The 22,225-nt window shown below is 31.8% G+C and overlaps 1 protein-coding gene across 13 annotated transcripts in view; it reads left to right on the top strand.

The window, feature by feature from the left end:
• The window catches only part of DOP1A (DOP1 leucine zipper like protein A), a 106,087-nt gene that overhangs the window by 39,674 nt on the left and 44,188 nt on the right, over positions 1-22,225 (top strand). For 7 of the 13 annotated variants that reach the window (XR_012489249.1, XM_074310413.1, XM_074310423.1 and 4 more), the window contains 11 exons: positions 961-1,131; positions 1,793-1,982; positions 4,904-5,002; positions 7,102-7,201; positions 8,172-8,281; positions 11,674-11,782; positions 13,449-13,569; positions 15,038-15,157; positions 16,787-16,901; positions 17,296-17,325; positions 17,758-17,988. Coding sequence is in view for 12 of the 13 variants with exons in the window: in XM_074310413.1 (XP_074166514.1) it covers positions 961-1,131; positions 1,793-1,982; positions 4,904-5,002; positions 7,102-7,201; positions 8,172-8,281; positions 11,674-11,782; positions 13,449-13,569; positions 15,038-15,157; positions 16,787-16,901; positions 17,296-17,325; positions 17,758-17,988 (1,396 nt within the window). In the remaining variant the exon portion in view is untranslated. The remainder of the gene's footprint in view (positions 1-960; positions 1,132-1,792; positions 1,983-4,903; positions 5,003-7,101; positions 7,202-8,171; positions 8,282-11,673; positions 11,783-13,448; positions 13,570-15,037; positions 15,158-16,786; positions 16,902-17,295; positions 17,326-17,757; positions 17,989-22,225) is intronic. The other 6 variants (XM_074310419.1, XM_074310416.1, XM_074310420.1 and 3 more) reach the window with 4 other exon arrangements.

The following is a 22,225-nucleotide window of genomic DNA, read 5'->3' as shown; positions in this document are numbered from 1 at the left end:
CTGCTAAAGACCAAGGACTTTTGCTTATCCTGACTTCAGCTGATTCTAAGGTATCCAGGGTGCTAATGCGATCATCACATGAAAGAGATTGAAATTTCTTTTGTTTGATCTTGAGCATAACTGGAAACCTCAGTAGAACTTGTAACAAGGCAAATTTAGGCATGCTTTAAGACGTGTCGGTGGGTGATGCTAATAGGCTACATGTGGCTCACAATACTCCCAAGTGCAACTTGAAGTAGACCAAAATGTAACTGAGGAATATTTAACAAAATAAATAAAAATACAATAAAACATAGATAATACTATATTTGAAAACTAGTCAGTTTTTGTCCCTCAGGGATTCATAGATTAGTGATTCCAATTTCTATTTGAGTTTGACCACATTGCTCTAAGGTATAATTTTCTAACAGCTTTCCAGGAGAATATGGAGGCAGGGGTGGGATGCAACAATTCAGAAGATAGCATATTTCCCCTCATTTAAAGTATTAGATTTAGAACTGGGTGACCACTTGTCAGGCATGTGGAAGAAATAATTGTTTTACAAATATGGGTTGGGTCAGATGATCACTGAGGTATTTTTCAACTTTGAAATGTTTTGAATCTGAACATTTTTAAAATTTAACTACAACCAGCCAGAATATTTTTGGCTTATGTCTTCCCTTCAAAATAAATCTTTTTGTGCAATACTTAGTGATAAATACTTCAATACAACAGGTATCAGTGATCTCTCTCCATTGTTACCTTGCATGACACATCCTGCTTTTCATTCTTACTGCTTTTTATCCATATCTTTCATAGATCCTCCTTAGATTCTAGAGATTTTGTGGCTCTTTTAATAGATGGATTCTTGTAATAGAGACTATTCATTCTAGTACAGGCCTCAAGATGTCCATTTATTATTGTCCATGCTGGTGGAATATTTATATTTGCAATTCTTTTTTCTTTCTTTTTTTTAAACAGTTCTGGACTTTTTCCTCTTCTTGCCAATGCTGCCATGTCTGTTAAACCAACACTGCTGAGTTTATATGAAATTTATTACCTACCTTTGGGTAAAACATTAAAACCTGGTCTGCAAGGATTGTTAACTGGAATTCTGCCTGGGTTAGAGGAAGGGTCAGAGTACTATGAAAGGTAAGGCAGTCGGAATTCATATGGCAGGTGTTACTTATGATGGTAAATAATAAACAATTTGTTAGTTGCTTTCCTGAAATCTGAAAACTTGGCTTACAACAAATGAAAAGCAATCAGTATTAAAATATGGTTATTTGGTAAAGTGATTAAAAGAAAGTTTTGATTTATTGTAATGTATAAATTAGAAAGGCTATGTTTCATTGTAAGCTGCTAAAATTGACCTTAAGAAAACCTGAGAAATCCCATTTCTAATACTTATCAAGTGTGTGAACATTAACACACTTAAAAATATGAATGTAAATTTCTTCATCTTTAAGACAGGAATAATCGTATAGTGTCTATCTACCTTACAGGGTGATTGTAAGAAACAAATGACTTACTATTGTCAAGCACTTTGCGATCCTTAAAGCATTACATAAGGTTGGTGATTATTATTAGTGACAGTACAGTAACTTTGAATTATTTAACATAGTTTAGAGGAAACATTAAAGAAACTCTTAAAATATTTTAAGCAAACTACTGAACATGTTTTATAACCAAAGAAATATATGTTTTTTCTCAACAGATGTGTGTCATTAGTTTATTTTTCCATGGCAGAGTATTTTATTTTAATGTATATGAAACAAGAATTCTTCAATAGATCTTTTGTTTTGTACTTTAGAACTAATACCTTGTTGGAGAAGGTTGCTGCTGCAGTGGACCAGTCAGCATTCTACAGTGCCCTCTGGGGTAGTCTTCTTACTAGTCCTGCTGTTCGTTTACCTGGAATCACTTATGTTCTCTCCCATTTGAACAGGAAGCTTTCAATGGAGGATCAACTTTATATAATTGGCAGTGATATTGAATTAATGGTATGTATTAATGTTTCTGTCTTTACACACACACACACACACACACACAAAAAAAAAACCCCAAACAAAAAAAACTTGGCATATGCCACCATAATTATTATTAGAAATCTTTGTACAACTAAAAATATATTTGTTCTTTTAATTTAAATTTTTTATTATAAACTTAATAATTCATAAACATTACTTCAACTGTGATTATATATAATTATATTATATATATGTAATATGTATAATAATCCATATATAATTATATTATATATATGCAATATGTATAATAATTCATATATATACACATATATACATACACACAATTACATATAAAACTCTTTAATTCTGTTGCATAAACTTTGTTTTGAAAAAATTGAATATTTAGGCAATAGCAAAATTTCCCTTTTTTTGCATTTTTTTCTGTGTTTTAATATTTTACTTATTCTTTCTTAAAAAATGTTTGTATCTCTATTAGTATTTATTCACATCCTTCTCTCTTTCCCCTAAGAAAAGGCTCTCAAATAAGCCTTTTAACAAATAAGTATAGAGAAACAGTGTACACATCAAGTATTTTTCTTTTTTGCCATTTTTTTTTAGAATTTTTTTCCACCATATATATGCATGAGTAATTTTTTTTATAATATTATCCCTTGTATTCATTTTTCCAAATTATCCCCCCCCTCCACTTCCCCCCCCATGACAGGCAATCCCATACATTTTACATGTGTTACAATATAACCTAGATACAAAATATGTGTGTAAATATCATTTTCTTGTTGCACATTAAGTATTAGATTCCGAAGGTATAAGTAACCTGGGTAGATAGACAGTAGTGCTAACAATTTACATTCACTTCCCAGTGTTCCTTCTCTGAGTGTAGTTATTTTTGTCCATCATTGATCAACTGGAAGTGAGTTGGATCTTCTTTATGTTGAAGACATCCACTTCCATCAGAATATATCTTCATACAGCATTGAAGTGTACAGCGATCTTCTGGTTCTACTCATTTCACCCAGCATCAGCTGCACATCAAGTATTTTTAAAAATGTATGTTTCATTTTGCACTTCTAATATATCATCTCTGTCAAGAGGTGAAAGATGTGTTTCATCATCATTCTTTAATCATAGTTGGCTAATCGGATTTCTGAAGTATTTTAAATTTTCCATTATATTAGTTATTCTGTAAATTCTCTTGATTCTGCTATTTTACTCAGCATCAATTACATAAGTTTTCCCAAGTTTCTCTGAACAGTCATATAGCCATCATTACTTTTGTTCTCATTACTTTTTATTCATATACTATAACTTTTTTAGACTTATCCCAGTTGATGGGCTTCTACTAGTTTTCTGCTGCCATAAAAAGTGCTTTTGTAAATCTTTTGATTATATTTGGGATTTTTCTTATTGTTATTGATCTCTTTCTGTTTTATATCCAACAGCGCGAATTGTTGGTTCAAAGAGTATAAATATTTTAATTTTATTTACATTGTTTATTTGTATTATTCCAGATAGCCTTTCAGTATGTTTGGACCAATTCACAGCTTCGTTAACAGTGTATTAATTTGGATATCTTTATAACTCTTGTAGCACAGATTTCTCTTTTGTCATCCTTGCCAATTTATGTGAGGGGAAGCCTTAGAGCTGCTTTTATTCCCATTTAACATTTTGTGTTCTTATCCTACTTTCCTAAAATTTAATTAAGAAAAAAAACTTTTCTGTTTCATTTAATCAAAATTTCTAATCACCTCTGTCTCACTTGGTCCCCTTTCCCTAAGCCATAGTAAACAAGTATTTATTAAGTGCCTTTGATGAAAGCACTGTTAAAATGCTGAGGTAAAATGAAAAGTCAAAAAGAATCACTTCTCTCAAGAAGCTCACGATTTCTTGGGGAGACAGTATATGAATATTCAAATAAGATATGTGTAGATATACACACACATGCACATGTGTGTTTGTGGAGGATAATCTCAGGGGGAAGGCACTAAGATTAAGAAGGACTCTGAAAGTCTTCTTATAGAAGAGAAGATTTTAACTGAGAATTAAAGAAAGCTGGGGAATCCCAGAGGCAGAGATTAAGATCAAGAGTATTCCAGGCATAGGGGCAGTCAAGGAAAATTAATAGAGTCTGGAGATAGCATGTCTTATGGGAGACCTATAGCAAGGTGGTCAACATTACTAGATGCTAGAGTAGATGGAGGGATAGGAAATTAAAGAAGACCAGGAAGATAGGAAGGATGCAGGTTATAAAGGGTTTTACAAACTATATATAGGGTAGATTCCTTATCTTCTGTGGTACTCTTCTAATTCTATATTCAGATCACATGGCCATTTTTAGTGTATTGTGACATATGATAAAAGATCCAGTTTTCAAAATGTGGTTCATGATCCCATATGGAGTCATGTAAACATTTCTTGGACAAAAAGGGATCACAGGTGGAAAAAAAAGTTTAAGAAGTCCTGGTGTGAGATGTTGGTCTAAACTTAATTTTCAGCAGGTTGGGTTTCCATTTTCCCAGTCATTCTTGTCAAATAGGGAGTTTTTCGCCACATAGTTTATATTTGAGGTTTATTGAACATTGGAGTATTTAGTTTAATTATTTTTGATTCTTAATCATCTGATCTTTTCCATTTATCTTCATTTTTTTTTAAACCAGAATCAAATGTTTTTGTTAATTATTTCTTTTTTTTTTTAATTATTATTCCTTCCTATAATTTTAGGAATTTTATAATTTTAAAAGTGTTTTTTAAATTATGTAAAGAGATTGCTTTGGTAAAATCATTACATTTAATTAGAATAAATATGCTCAGAATGTTCTTCTCACCAACTTGGGAGAAGGAAAGGTTTGATTTGCATTGTTGGTATAATTTCATTGTTATTGTATCAGTGTTCATTTTCAGTAAGTATTGTTAGTTTCATGGCATTCTTTTTGCAGGTGGAAGCAGTAAGTACTTCAGTACAGGATTCGAGTGTCCTTGTACAAAGAAGCACTCTGGACCTTATACTTTTCTGCTTTCCTTTCCATATGAGTCAGGTAAAATGTTAATGATAGTTTTTTTTGTTTGTTTGTTTGTTTTTAAATTTTGATGAGACAATTGGGATTAAGTGACTTGCCCAGGAGGACCACACAGTTAGTGATAAATATCTGAGACAAGATTTGATCTCAAGTCCTTCTGGCTTCAGGTCTGGTGCTTTATCCACTGTGCCATCTAGCTGCCTTTAAGGTACTTGTTTTAGAAGTCAAATACATGTATTTTATGCATATGCATTTTTAATGATAGTCATCATGTATTCCATTTTTGTATTTAATAAACCAATTGATAGGAATATAGTGGGATGTTTTCTTTTTTTTCTTTTTTTGTTCTATTTTTTTTCCCCCCTGAGGCTGAGGTTAAGTGACTTGCCCAGGGTCACATAGCTACAAAGTGTTAAGTGTCTGAGACCAGATTTGAACTCGGGTCCTCCTGAATTCAAGGCTGGTGCTCTAGTGGGATGTTTTCGATGGGAAGAATGGGATGATTTTGATCTGCTCATGTGACTTGATCCTTTGGGAAACTCCTATTTTTGCAGATCAACAACTGTTCTATAATTTATTATCATAGAAAGATGAAGGGGACACACAGAGCCTAAGTGACTTTACCAATGTCATACAGCCAATTTACGTCAGAGGTGAGGCTCAGATCACACAAGTATTTCTGAGTCTGAACTTTTTTACTATTCTGGATGACTTCTCAAAACAGGATTTTTTTTTTTTTTTTTTTTTTTGAGCAGGATTTATAGTAAGCTGAAGAGTGAAAGGAGAATAATTCTTAAAGCAAAATGAAAGGAATTAACTTAGCAGTTTTTTTTTTTTTTAAGGTTCACTTCTTAAGTAGGCTTTGTAAAAATTTAAGATAAAAAAGCAAAAAGGAGTAAAGTATAGCTATCAGATCAGTATTAGATCTGCGTAACATTGTATATCTGCTGCCTCTGACTTGGTCATTACCTTTCTTGACTTCTGATTGAAAATTTGAAATGCCATATCATTTTCATTGGAGAGTTGGCTGCAGTACGAAAGACATTTTAGCCACTCATTGGCATTCTGTATACTTTTTTTAATAGTTGATCACAACTAACCTGGGAGTTGACAGATGAACCATGTAGTTGACTAGAATTGACCAGTTAATTTTCTCATTTGTGAAGAAATGGTCCAAATTCCAGTATGTTCAAACAATCTTGATTTAGTACTCATTGTAATTGGGCAACTTTATTGCCCAAGTTTAATAGTAGGGGAAAAGTTTTAGCCTCTAATTTTACAAAGACAGCAGTTAGCAGTGATTTTCAACAATTCAATTTGAATGGGATTCCTCATTAATTTTTTTTTTCTTTGCTAATTGTTCACAACTGTGCTAGCACTAAAGAAATTTTTCTGTTCCTCTTTTTGTCATTTCCCCTCTTGGCAGCTGTTCCAGTTTGAGCTCTCCTATTCACCAAGGGTCTTAATACTGTGCTCTGGCTTTATAGCTTCTTTTTAATTTATATTACCTTATCAGAGCTTGCTTTCCATAGCTATCTTTTCCCACAGTGCTCTAGCTTTCTAGATTTTTTTCCTCATTTTTTTCTCATCTGCTTTTTATTCTCACCTCAATAAAAATATAACATCCTATTATCAAATGGCCACATTGTCAGGTGATCAAAGGTAATCTGATAAATTAATTCATTTAATGGTGTTGATATCTAATAATAACTTTGTCAGATAACATTTTCATTTTAACAGAGACTTAACCTTAACCAGAAAGTCTATAATAGCAGATTAGTTGGGCATTAAAAATTATTATTTTAGACAGTGATTTTTAGTATTCCTGAAATGTGCATTCTAATTGACAGGCTTCTTTGATTTCCTTAGAGCTAAAATTGTATGCCTTTTTGAATTGAAAACAATTCTTCTTTAGGGTTTACTAGGTAAAATAATTATAAAAACAAAAAAAAAATTCATTGGGATAATAAGAAGAAAGGAAATAGAAAGAAATGAAAAGAAGTTAAAAAATCAAGAATACAGAATTGAGGTCTTAATTCCTCATTGTTACCATGAATTTGTTTAGAGAAACTCAGAAGAAAAGGTTTGAAATGAAACTGTGCTCTTCCCTTGCTCAGGCAACTCGTCCTGACATGATCAGAATTTTATCAGCAGCTCTTCATGTGGTTCTAAGAAGAGATATGTCTCTAAATCGCAGGCTTTATGCATGGCTTCTAGGTAGGTATGTGGCATGTGTGTGATTAAGCCTGAAAAAACTGAAAGTGCTTTTTTATAAAAGTTATACTCTTTAAAGAAACTGTTAGAATTTTGTGTTTCACCATAAAATGAATGTTTGCTTGTTTTTCTTAAATAATACTAATTTTCTTAGTATATGGCATAAGGAAAATATAAAAACTTAGGAAGGAGTATGTGACATATTGTAGATTCACTTGTTTATTTTATAATAATAAAATTTCATAAGAAAGCAGATATGAATTCAGATTTCCCTAATGAAGATTCCATATTTGGTTTGTAGTTACACATTATGGAAGAAGATCTTGTTGGAATTTTTGTTTTATGAATCTCAATGGAATTTTGATATATGAATCCATTTTATCATGTTCTTTTCTACAAAAAAGAATTGCAATTGCAAATGTAAATAAATTAATATTATGGTTGAATTAGTGAAAAATAACTTTTTGCTTTTAATGTCATGAAATACCTAAGACGGATGTAGACTGAGGTTGAGTGGGGCAAATGATTCTTCTACCCAGATAAGACCGTTATATCATTCAGTATTTTGTTGAAAATTCTCTTCCTGAGGGATTCATGTATCTTCCTTCAGAAATATACCTAAGAGAATTCAAAGACTTCACTAAATTCTAGTCATGAGCCTTTACCCCACAAAGAACTTTATGGAGATTGATGAACTGTTTGCAGTTGTGTATGAAGGGCTGTAAAATTTGCCTATTATATCCTGAAAAATAAGTTACCTTATATTATTTGGTAAGCAGGAGAATTACTCTAAAAGAATGTCATTCACACAGAATTTTCTTTTATTAAACTTTATAAAATTATCTCTCTTGCTGCCATTAAATGGACTACAAATTGGTATGTTTGGCCATTATTGAGATCCATGGTTTTTAAATTGGTGATGTAGATTTTTGTGGTTGGAATACTAATGTGTTTTATATTTGTTTGCTTGGAGGCTTTGATAACAATGGTGTTATCATAGGACCCAGAAGCACAAGACACAGTAATCCTGAAGAACATGCCACTTATTATTTTACTACTTTTTCAAAAGAAATGTTGGTCCAGGTAATTAATGCCTTGATTTTACTCTTCGCTTAGTCATTATGGAATTATTTTCAAATTATAATCTCTAGTAACAATCTTTTTTTCTCTTATTAAATTTTTATTAAATCCTGCTAGCAGTTAATTCCTTTGTACTTCTTCTGTATTGCATTTAATAATTCTTAAGCATCTAGAATGTCATAAATGGAAAAGGATCTCAGTGGCCAGTTATGCCAACCTTTACCTGAGCAAAGATTCTATATCGCATGTAAAAGGGAGTCATCCATAATTGGCTTGAAAATTCTAAAGAAGATCCAATTACCTCATGATTCTATTTTTTTCCTACATGAAGCCCAAATTTGCCTTATGAGAACCTTCCAAATATTTGAAGATATATATCATGTCTCATCCTCTTTTATGGCCTCTCTAAATATCCTTAATTTTTTTTTTTTTTTCAACTAGTCCTCATTTTGCCATGAACTTTGGATTCTTCACCATTTAGTTTGCTTTCTTCTAAACATTCTCAACTTTATCAATACCTATACTGGCCAGAATTTAACACAGTGCTCCTGATAGCATGAAATGTAGAGCCCAGTGCAGCCAGACTGTACTATGGACATAAAATCTTTCTAAATGCAACATAAGATTGTACTAGATTTCATGATTGCTATTTTACATTAAACACAATAATGTAAAGGAAAAGAATATTGAAGCCCTTTAGAACTCTGATCCATGCTATGATTATTCATAACCTCAGAAGACCAGTGGGGTGAACTAAGCCTCTGAATGGAATAGTGATGGATTATTACTAGTGGAGAATGATACAACCATTTCGTGCATGGCCACAGTGTTTGTTTTGTTTATCCATACTTTTTCATACAAGGGAAAATTTTGTTTCTGGGGGTGATAAGTAAATGACTGATCTTTCACCTCTAATAGCTTTTTAAAATGTTTTAATGATGTTTTTAAAATACCATTTTTTTTTTCCCCAAAAATTTCCTTACCACCCTTTGGATTCCTTCCTTCTTACAAAGCAATATAGTTTAGCAAAGCTAATCAAAACTTTGATAAGTCTAACAATTTATACCTTTTCCTATACCTTTAGTCCACTCCCCCTTGATGAGAGCCCCATGGGGAGGTATATGCTTTTCTTTGATGGTGAATTGCATCAGTCACAGTTTTGAATTACTTCAGTATTATTTTTCTTTATATTAATGTGGTCATCATGTATATTATCCTCCCTTTTCTGCTAACATCATCTTACTAATGTTCATGCAAGCCTTTCCAAGTTTCTCTGAACATGGAGACATGTTTATCCTTTTTATAAGGTACAATAATCTTTAAGATCTTAGCTGTAGAGCAAGAGTTCTTAACCTTTTTTATATTTTAGACTTGTTAACCAACCAGTTGAATTCTATGGACTTCTTTTTAGAAAGTTTTTCAGTATATAAAATAAAATGCATAGAATTATAAAGAAAAACAGTTTATTAAAATAAAGATATAATTTTTTTTTTCACATCCAAGTTCATACACCTTATAGGGTTCTTGGACACCAGATTAATATCTAGATCTAGAGCTATATGGGAACTCAAAGACCATCTATTCCAGTCCCCTTGTTTTCCATTTATGATACTTAGGCTTAGGTAAATTAAGAGATTTGCCCAAGTCACAATGGTAGTGTTAGGTGGAATTTGTACTTAAGTACTCTAGACTTTGATTCCAGAGCTGTGCAGTAGCACGTAGCACCATTTCCAGCCATTTCCCTGTCAGTGGGCACTTTGTATAAGGCTACTTTCCTTGTAGGTTTTTGCTATTATTAAAAGTTCTATAACAAATATTTTTTGGGGGGTTCTTTTTCCTGTCTTTGACATTATTAGAATGATATCACTGTGTTAAAGGGAAACAGTTTAATGACTTCTTTAGTGAAGTTCTAATTGCTTTCCAGAATAATTGGACCAGTTCATAGCTTTACCAACAATATATTAATGTGTCTCTCCAGCATTTGTTTTTTTTTTGTTTTTTTTTTTTGTCAAACTCATAGATATGAGATGAAGTCTCAGAGAATTCTTTCCTATGAAACCTATTACTTTTTTATAACATTTTTAAATTGTGAAAATAATTTCCGGTATTTTATTTTCCTGTGGGATTAGAACTTTTTCTCAATGGAAGCCCAGAGATGAATCAAATGGATTCTCCTAAGGAGCTGGTGGCACAGTGGATAAAATGCTGGGCCTGGAAGCAGGCTTTGAATTTAAATCACATTTAGATATTTAGTAGCTGTGTCCTCTTAAGGAAGTCACTTTTTGCCCCAGTTTCCCCAGATATGAAAACAGTAACACCTATCTTTAAGGTTATTGTGAGGATGAAGTGAAATAATATTTGTAAAAGAGTTTATTTAGCACAGTACCAGACATATTGTAGGTATTGTGTAAATTCTTATTGCCACATGCTTCCATTTAAAGTCTTTCATAGATGGCTTTCCAACATGAACACAACTATGATAAAACTCCATTTTAGTGGAATATTTTTGAGTAGCTTTGTCCCCAATCCCAATCAGGTATACATTCTTTCTTACTCTGATACTTTTTCTTTTTAAAAATTTTTTTAGCTTTTTATTTTCAAATATATGCATAGGGGCAGCTAGGTAGTGCAGTGGATAGAACACCAGCCTTGAATTCAGGAGGACCCGTGTTCAAATCTGGTCTCAGACACTTAACACTTCCTAACTGTGTGACCCTGGGAAAGTCACTTAACCCCAGCCTCGGGGGGGTGGGGTGGAGAAATATATTCGTAGATAGTTTTCAACATTCACCCTTGGAAAACCTTGAGTTCCAAATTTTTTTTTTCCCCTTCCCTTGCATTCCTCTCTTGGACAGCAAGTAATCTAATATATGTTTAACATGTGCAGTTCTTATATACATATTTCCACAATTATCTAATACTTTTCTTAAGGAATTTCCAAATAACTAGAACAAATAGTTGGTGAGGTGACTGCTCAGAATGAACTGAAAATGGATAGGATTATGAGTCTCATTGACTATGAGTTGGAAATTAACATAGATGGTCAAAATGGTAAGATGATAATGTATATTAATCGTAATTCTATCTCCAAAGATAAAAAAACAACATTTTTTTTACCATAGAGAAAATAACCATACTAGGGAAAAAATTATTTCAGTAGCATAATAGAGATGTTATATCACCATCATGTATGTTATTATCCTATATATATATATATATATATATATATATATATATATATATATATATATATATATGAAACAAATATATATTTTTTACCACATTTCAGGCATGTCACACATGCCTGGTGTTTTGTTTGTTTGTTTGTTTTTTCATTATAGTATCTGACTTATTTTTCTATTTACTAATTTTCATTTTTCTTTTCTTTTTAAAAGGCAATGGTGGGAATTTTACAAGTGAATGGTTTTGGAGAAGAAAGTACCTTAATGCAGGACCTAAAACCCTTTCGTATTTTAATAAGTTTACTGGACAAACCTGAGCTAGGTAATATTTTTAAATTCTGTTTCACTAAAATATATGTGTGTGTATCAATAATGTGTGTGTATATGTACACATGTAACTATATGTTATCTTCGAGGTCATTTTAGTAGATGACATTTGGGTATGTTATCAATATCTGATATAAAAACCATGCCTAGAAAATCCAGCTTTTTACACTGGACGTATCAGCAGTTCTAAATGAGCTCCTTAACTAACTTGCCATATTAGGCCACCCAAAGGAATTCTTGCTGTTTAAGGCATTTTTAGTAAGCTAGTGATTTAAGGTAAAGAGATAGAAATTCAGTTATTAACTATCTCATATCACTTAGAATTAATTTCATAAGCAAAGAAAGAAAAGTTCAGAGTAGCCCTTATTGACTTCTGACTTCTACACCTTAATTTTTTTATGTGTATTCTCGTTTGCATTATTTTGTTTGGCATTCATAGATCTAATATGTAATTTTAGTTAACAATAGCTTGGTCACAAATAATATAAATAAATCAAGAATTGACAGTCTTTAAGTTAGTAATAACAGAATGGTATCTGAAAAATTACCTCAAGACAGAAAACTCTTGAGTTGTAGTCAGTATTTGCTTGTTTATAAGCATTAACTTGAGTAACTAGGGGATCTATAATCTAATCATTGTCATTTTCCCCTCTTTTGGTGCACATTTTTAGCCTACCTCAATCTTTACTGGTGATTTTCTTATTTACAGTTTTTCTTAGGTATTCCACAGGTGATCCCTGAATGTGCCAAAGGTCTCTGTCTCTTTTACACTTTTAAGTGTACCAGTGAACACTCAACTTATTCATTTATATTACCTTATCACTTGTACCATAGGAACAAGCTAATTTCTTTTTCAATGATAACTTTACTACATAGTATTCCTTATGTCACATTTTAAACATTTGCCATTATTGGATTACATCTATCATATGTAGTTACATTATACTTTAGGCCATACATAATTTGGAATTTCTTGAGAAATGTTCTTTCAAGATTTACAACTATAAAACCTGGCCAAGAGAATAGTTTCATTGAAAAAAGAAGGCTCTTTCTATCCACTTCCACTTTGATGTGATTCAAAGCATTGTTCAGTTTCCCAAATGCAATGGAGCCCTCTTCTTCCTGTTCAATAATGAATCTATCTAATTTATCTACTTTGGCTACCTCAAATAGATGCAGTAATATATTAACTTAGGCCATCCAACTACAACAATAAGGTAAATATTTATAATACACTTAACACAGAGTGTGTGTTATAGGAAATGCTTAAAAAATGCTTATTCCCTTCTTTTTTCCTTAAAAGTATATTAACTTGTACTATCTTTAAGAAACATTTAAGATCAAAACAGGATAGATGTTCTCACTGCTTTGAGACTGTATTTTTAGTTATTTGCTTTTTGAAAGATTAAAGATCAAACTAAAGTTTACTTGGATAATGCACATACTAAAAGTTTCTAATCATGAATTTTCCATTTTATAATCCAAATAACATAATTTCATTAGTCACTCTATTTTATGTGGAATTATACTTGGCTTTGTATGAATCTGAAGGAAGTGGGAAGGGAAAGAACTTACTTCAAGACATTTAGTTTTGTAAGCAATCTTTACATGGTCATTTGCTAATATGTCATTATTGTATTTACTTTTTACATTTATTGTAGGACCTGTCATATTAGAAGATGTTCTGATTGAAGTATTTAGAACACTGTATACACAGTGTAGGGCAGAATTGGATCTTCAAGTAGAACCACCCTTCAGCAAAGATCATACACAATTAAGCAGGTACAGAAATGATTTGTTTTAAAACCTAACAGTATATTATGTAACATATTTGCTTAATAAGTTCTAAAATGACAATTGTTTTAAATTAGAAATAAGAAAATAATTTCACCATTTCTGTATTCTAAAATATGTTTAAAAGATAAGAGTACTAGATGTCATATTTTATGTATTCATTCTAAAGGCATTGGATATACTATATTTGAATTTCAGTGAAACCAGCAAACTTTATGCAAGATGGAGAAGTATGAACTTGATAGTAGTATTGTCAAATGTATTCATAGCTGGTTTAAAAATAGATATGTAAATGTTGAATAATAAGACAATATTAACATGGAGGGATGATCTATCTCTCTCTTTGACCTCATCCTCAATATTTTCACTAATATCTTCCATGAAAACAAACAGCCAATCTAAATGTACAGATATCTAATAAATTTAGTAAGAAAGTCAATATCCAGAAAGATCTCAGTGGTCTGGAATGATGGGCTTAAAATTTAATTAGATAAATGTGAAGTCCCTCACTCATTAACATTATTGTTAAAACATTAATCATATAAGAATAAGTTGGAGAAGTCAGGATAGAATGAAAGGAGATGACTACATAGCAAATTAAATGAAAAGAGAACTAAGGCTCTTAACTGACTGCAAAGTCGTGATGGCTGCCAATAAAACAGATGTAATCTTAGACTTCATTAATAGAAATATGTAATGTGTAGAATGACTCCCACCATAGTTTGTATTTGTGAAACAACATATGGAACACTTTTAAGTTCTGTGCCACATTTTTAGAGGAACAAAGATAAACGGGAACATTTTTTAAATGATCAAGAAGAATCTCAAAAAAAGGAGCTAAAGTGTTTACCTTAAAAAAGAGAAGACAGGGTTCACATGATGGCAGTCTTGAAATATTTGAGTAATAGTTACTTAGAAACAGAACATTCTATTTATAGCCCTCATTTTTGAGGAGGAAACAATTTTCTAAAATCACAGTGGAACAGATTACCCTCCAAATAGTGTAAGTGAATTTGGGAATGCTACAGAATGGTTGCCTGCCTTGATGAAAAGCAAAACTAGATAACATCTAAGGTCCCTACAATTTAAGATTCTGTGATTCTCTTTACTCTCAATTTCAGATACATTTTTTATAATACTTTGTAATTCACAAAGCAGTTTATACACATTATCTCATGTAGTATATTCCCATACTTCCAGATTTGGGTTCTACTTATTGGAGAATACAAATTCTTTGGTATATTAACTATAATAATTTTTATATAAGCATGGTAAGTAAATGTTTTTCATAGTCTGTTAACCTCTATTTATATTTTAACATTTCCTGATACTAAAGTATAACATAAATAGTACTAAAATATTCCAATATTGTTAATTGGAAGTGGGGGAAAAGGGTAGAAAAGTATTAATATGTGTCACCTTTTTTTTTTTTTTTTTTTTTTTTTTTTTTTTTTAGCAAATTGAGGGAAAACAAGAAAACAGCAGAACTGATTAAAACAGCCAATCTTCTCTTTAATTCCTTTGAGCCTTATTATATGTGGGATTATATTGCACGTTGGTTTGAAGAATGCTGTAGGTATGTAAAATTAATTCACTTGAATAAAATGCATAAAGAAATGGTTTTTTTCCTATTTTGCTTTAAAATTTGATAAACAAAAAAAAAGGCTTTTTTGGTAGTCTTTCTATAATTCAGATATACAAAAACCTATACTACTGTCATAAATTGGTTTTTAAATGTAATAAACATCTTGGACTTAGTTATACTATGTAAACTATTTGGACTTGGTTATAATAGTTAAAATTTATGTAAACCATTACAGTTTGCAAAGTATTTTATAAACTCATATATAAATATCTCAGCAACTCTTGAGTAGAGTAGGTATTGCTGTCTCCTATTTTGCAGATGATAAAATGGTTGCTCAGAGAGATAAATTGACTTACTGAAGATTATATAACTAAATATGTTCCTATAGATATGCCTCTGAATCTAAATCCATTGCACCCTTCACTATTCCATAATGCTTTTATTAAAATATTCAAGAATCCTTTACAGACTGCACAATAAAGTAGGTGGGAAGGAAGATATACAAGGTCTAATTTATTATTTATTTAAATGTACTTAAAAGTCCCTTTCTTAAGCAAACAGAGGGGATTTGATCATTTAAATTCTCATGTGTGCTCTCTGATTTGTAAAGCCAATTTGGTTTGTTCCTGTTGTTGCTTCTCTCATTTTGCAGCTTTGGGTATTATAGATTGCCTCAGCTACTGAGAGGTTAAGTGATTTGCTCAGGGTCCTGTAGCCAGGATGTCAGAGATCCTACCCCTTACCTATATTAGCCATGTAAAATAAATGATATTTGAATGAATGTGTCATGTGATATCTTAAACATGACAGATTCCCTCTCATTTACTAAGTTTAGTTGATAGGCAAAAACAGTCAACTGTAGTGATAGACATGGTGGACATGGAAACCAGGGACCTCAGTGCTGACAATTTAGTAGCTATGACCCCGGCAAGACACTTGATGCCTCGGAACCTTTATGTCATTTATAAATTGGAGGTGTTGTGCGCTCACTGCTTGTGTTAGAGGATTTAATGACAATACTCTGTAAAATTTAGAGAATTATTATTATCTCAAATTAAGGTCCCATTTTAATGTCTCATCACTGCTTGGAGGTGACCTTGCTTTTGTGAAAACTGTATCCAGAGAACAGAAACTGGTAGATTGCATCAAATCAAAAATTTTGAATATAGACCTAAGGATGGACCATATATCATTTACCTAAGAATCAGCTTAACAAAGTTCAGAAAGGCTCATTGCTAGTTTGGGTAAGGGAAATGAAATTTGTTTTTCTTTTGGCAATATCAGTTCTTGAACATAGTCTACTAAGTTATAAAAGGAGTTATGATCTACATCACTGAAGGGAGGGTATCTTACTGATAAAATTACAGATCCCTGAATTATTGTTTAAATAGTATGGCTTTGCTTTTTTAAACAAGATTGTAAGAGAAATGTAATGCATTTTAAATACTAAATTAAACATGAGCCTTCCTTAGTAACATAAAAAGAGGAATTAAGACATTTAATCTTCGTTGGCAACTTCAGGAATATTAAAATGAATACTTATTGCTGTTATTGGTATTGTCAGATACATTGAACATGCTTACTACTATGCTTCATAAACTGTATTTTTCCCCTTTGTAGGAGGACCTTGCATGCCAGACTTCAGATTGGACCTGGAGATAGCAGTGAGTCATCTGAGTTACAGCTAACCAGTTTCTGCCTTCTAGTGGATTTTTTGTTGGATATAGTTTCTTTGGTAAGGATACATACAGTACAAAACACCGAGAAACAAAAATATAGATATTTCACATTTATGAGTAAATCTAGTCTATTAGTGATTTATCATTAACAATGGTAAGACTTTATTACCATCTAGCATAACATTTTGTTTTTGTGGGGATTTTTTGTGAATGTTCTATCCTTTTTCTAAGTAACAAGAACTGATGTGTATATGAAAATAGCATATACACGGAGTAATGTTATGGTTTTGTAATTATGACTGAATGCTAATTGTTCAGTAGATGGCATTCTGCATTCCAACACATGAGCATTTTTTAAAAAAATACTTTTTATCAACCATCTCAATGAAAACTGTTGGAACTTTTTTCTCTTATATATTCTCTTTTATTTTTTGCTCTCTCATTTCAAAGCCTACTAGAAGTATGAGGGTGCTGTGTCAGGTATGACATTGAACCTATTTTCTCTTATTTATGAATTATAAATTACTTTTGTTTACTTTTTTTCTTACTATATTTGAATTTGAAAAACCCTATATACTTAGGGTTAACTTAAAACATGCATGGTGTATATTTAAATGTTTTAATTAGAATTTGGAACTAGAAATGTTTTCTTTTTCCCCTCTCTCTATTCAAAGTGAATATAATTTGTTGACATTCCTAGTTAAAAGCATGGTATATTTAAAATATTGTGAATAGGTAAATTTGCCAACTTCATTTTGGTAAAATTTTAAATAAATAGATTGCAAAAATTACTTAATACTTAATAATTTAATAATAACTTAAAACTGCTCTAAGACTTTGAGAACATCCTGGATTGAAGTTTAATTTATCATTTTTCAAATGTTTTTCTCAAATGAATTATCTCTTTATTAGGAGACTTATATTGAAATACAAACAGAACATTTGCCCCAGTTGCTACTTAGAATGATTTCTGCACTGACAAGCCATCTTCAGACTTTGTACTTATCAGAACTGACAGATTCACTCAGGCTCTGTTCAAAAATCCTTAGCAAGGTCCAGCCTCCTTTGTTATCTGCAGGCACAGGCAGTGTTTTGAGATTTTCTGGTGGTCAGAACTCTATCAAAGAATGGGAAGACAAAAAGGTAATGTTGACTTTTTACTGATTCACTTCTCCCTTTAGATACCTAATGTCTCATTTTCTTTAGTTCTATGTCTTTGTGCCAAAGCAAGCTGAATGCCCTGGCTTATTTTTTATTTACTTTCCAATTTATTTATTTATCATTTGTGTTAGAGGAACAACCAAAGGGACTTAGTATAAAAGCACATGTTTGAGTGTAACTTTATAACTATCCTCAGAATCAGGACTTTCAGGGGAAGCAATATTGAGGCAGTTTGATAAATCTTAGTGGAAGGAGCAGTGCAGGGGATTATGGGAATCTGTGTATGAAAGAGAGCTACAATGGCAAATGTAAGACTTTCTGTTAAGATACCTTATTGTTTTTTAATGAGTATAGTTAAAGTAAAAAGTCTGCTTTCATGTGGCACAGAAGATTTAAAAATTTTTATTTTGTAGTGATTGAATTACATGATTGATCCTCTTTAAAGAGAAGTCTGGCACTTGTATCATTTGCTTAAATGGGGAATCTTTTTAGTTGATGCAAGTTGGCTGTTAAATGAAAACTTGATCTTCTAGACTGCCTCCTATTTTGGTCCTATATGTGTTTACCACAAACAACTTTTACTTAGATTTTTTTTTGTTTGTTTTTTTGCTGAGACTGTCAGGGCTAAATGATTTGTCCAGGGTCACACAACTAGGAAGTGTTAAGTGTCTGAGGCCACATTTGAATTCAAGTCTTTCTGACTTCAAGACTGGTGCTCTATCTACTATGCCATCTAGCTATCTCTACTTAATTTTAATAAATATCTTTCAATATAAATTTCCTGAGATCTGTTTGTGATACATTGTATAATGTGATACATTATAATACTGTATAATATTATCAGCATATATAAAATTTCAGAGGCTTATTACCATTTTTAGCCTAAATAATAAACATTATATTAATATGAAATGTATTAGTTCAAGTCTTAAAGTTATTTAAATAAGATTTGCATTTTAAGTGATAGTATTTGCATGAGTATAAGTGGAAAATTAAGATTTTAATGAAGAGAATTGAATAGTTTCTTCATTTCTAACTGTAATCACCTCTACATTTTGTCTTATTCCATGTAAAGAGTGTCCCAAAAGCCTTGGTGAAGCTTTATGCTTTAATATTTTATTAAACCTTTTTTTTTTTTTTTCCCCCTTGAGGCTGGGGTTAAGTGACTTGCCCAGGGTCACACAGCTAGGAAGTGTTGTGTCTGAGGACAAATTTGAACTCAGGTCCTCCTGACTTCAGGGCTGGTGCTCTATCCACTTCTCCAACTAGCTGCCCCTAGAAATCAGTTCTTTTGAACTACAGTTATCAAAATATTTTTTAAAACAAATTCATGGATGCATAGAAAGAACACCTAATCTGAGATCTCATTGATATTTCCTTAACTGATACAAATTTCAGTTCATCTGCATTTTCTAATCTTGTACTACTTTTGTTCATTTCTTCCACAAATCTTACATAAAGGATTCTTCTAGTTCTTTTTAGATTTTGAGGATTCCTCTTTCTTTTATCTCTTGACCTTTCTCCCTGAGTTTTGTTTTATTTTCCAGTCCAATATTTCTTAATGGTATCTTTTATGATACTTCATGAAATCTGGGTTGGGAGGGGCTTCAGAATTCATCTAGTTCAACTTATCCTGCCTTTTCTCTATAACATCTCTAGCAAATATTCTTTAGACACTGCTTATAAAACTTCAGTGTGAAGAGGTCTATCTGTTCTTGCAAGACAGCTCATAAAGTTTTGATAGCTTGAATTGATGGGAAGTTTTCTTAATATCAGGAGCATCTGTCTGTCTCTAGTTCCTTAGCACAGTTCTGTCTTCTCCTCTGTACTGAATAAAATAAAGATATTCCCTAATCTACATAATAGCCCTTTAAATACCTGAAAACTTAGACCTGTCTTAAATCTTCTCTCCAGGATAAATATTACCAGTTTCTTTTATTGATTTTTTTTTTTTTTAATATAGTAATATTCCCCTTTGCCTTCCTCAACTTTTGCCTCCAAATGCACCCTAACATGTTAAGGTTCTTCCTGCTGAAATTGTCCTCCTGATGTAATCTTAATTTAATGATTCAAGTTGAATGTAGCAATGCAACATTTGTCCTGATGACATTTCAATTTCTGTATTAGGTTTGCTCTATCATTGTGACTTGTGAAAATCTTTTTAGATCTTTATGTTTTTCTTGTTATTGCTCCCAGATTACTGTCATTTGCAATTGTGACAAACACAAAAGGAAGCTCTGTAGTAGTTTCTTTATAATCATTATATACTTATATACATTAGACCTGTATATGCTTAAAATGCATGATGACAATATGCAACTAAATAGACTATACTTTTGTATTTCAGGAAAATAACATCTGTAATAAACATTTGAAGAAGATGATTTTCCTTAACCAAACTCTATCACCTTAAACTTTAAAATTAATGATAATGATTTCAGGAGATGATACAAAGTTATTCTTTAAGCATATACAAAATTCAGTTGAAAAGAGTCAGCTGTTTTAAGAAATTTACAGAAGTACACTTTGAAATACAATGGATCCCATTTCTTATACTATCAACATGAATTGATCAAATGGATATAAATATTGCACATTTAATAAATGCTTTCTCTGGACTCTATAATTCTTCATTACCATGTTATTCTAAGTCAGGACCTGAGTTTGAATCCCAGCTCTGTTACTATCTATGTTACTTTGAAATTGATACTTAATGTTTTGGGCCACTAGGTACATTATCCACAAATTGAAATAAATTGGGATAGATGATCTAGGTCTATTCCAACTCAGAAATTTTATAATCTTTTTCATCCTTTGATCTATAGGCTTCAAGGATCTTCTGCTAGAAAACAATCTCCAAATGGGGAACCAATGTGTCTTTTTTTTTTCTTGCATTCAACTAATTGTATTTTCTTCTAGTCTTTGTTGTTCACAAGAATAACAGTGGAAATTTTACCAGTTACTTTACTCAAACTTGAATATGTTAAGACTTGCATTCACATTATTTATTAGTCTAGTTAACCCTGTCAAAAAAAGCAATTGAAGTTAGTCTTACATGATCTTTTAACAGATCTATGCTGACTCTTTCATGACCTTTGCTTCCCTTTCTAAATGCTACTAAACCATCCTATTAATAATCCCCTCTAGAATTTTGCTTACCAGGGTATTCAGACTGCTTTTTTGGTTTTTTTGTTTTTTACATTTTTGGGGAAAATCAAAACAATATATACTCAGTCTTGCACCTTGTCTTTTTATTGTCCATAATTTCGGTGGTAACTAAGAGTGGCTAGGCAGTCATATTTGTGTGGGCTTCTGTATCCTGAGATGAAGTTTACTCATGTTAGGTAATTTGGACTTCTTCAGAATATCTAGTCTTACTAATATATTATTGGTGGAGTTGTGACTTAATCCAACCATTCTGGAGAGCAATTTGGAAGTATGCCCAAGTGACTATAAAACTGCATATCCCTTGATCTAGCAGTGACTATACTAAGTTTATATCCCAAAGAGATCATAAAAATATTTGTAGCAGCCCTTTTTGTAGTAGCATGGAACTGCATGGATATCCATCAGCTGAGGAATGGCTGAATAAGTTGTGGTATATGAATGGAATGGAATATTATTGTTGATGAGCAGGCTAATTTCAGAAGTCTGAAAAGACTTACATGCTAAGTGAAATGAGTAGAACAATGAGAACATTGATTATAGCAACAACAAGATTATGTGATGATAAATTGTGATGAACTTGGCTCTTTTCAACAACGAAGTGATTCAAGGAAATTCTAATTAGACATGGGAGGGAAAGAGCCTCTGCATCCAGAGAGAAGATTATGGAGACTGAATGTGGATCACAGCATAGTATTTTTACCTTTTTTACTATTTGTTTGCTTTTTTTTTTTTTTTCCTCATTTTTCCCTCTTTTGATCTGATTTTTCTTGTGCATCATGATAAATGTAGAAATATATTTAGAAGAAAAAAAATTAGCTAGTTTTCTTACCTTTTTGGTTTAGGGTTTTAGTTTCCTGTTAAACTTTTTTTTTTTTCTCTCTCTTCTCCTTTCTACCCCCCCTCCCCCTGCCTTTCTCCCCCAACTTGATCCTTCTTAAATCAAAGATCATTTCTCTTGGAAGGGAAAAGAGAAAACAGTTGAGAGGCATGTAGAAAAATAGAGTAGTTCTGCCTTTTTTCCATCTGTTAACCTCTCATATATCTTAATTTT

Source organism: Sminthopsis crassicaudata, chromosome 4 (genome assembly GCF_048593235.1).
Source record: "Sminthopsis crassicaudata isolate SCR6 chromosome 4, ASM4859323v1, whole genome shotgun sequence".
Lineage (NCBI taxonomy): Eukaryota > Metazoa > Chordata > Mammalia > Dasyuromorphia > Dasyuridae > Sminthopsis > Sminthopsis crassicaudata.
The sequence above is the reverse complement of the archived record's forward strand: the minus strand, read 5'-3'. Positions and strand labels throughout refer to the sequence as shown.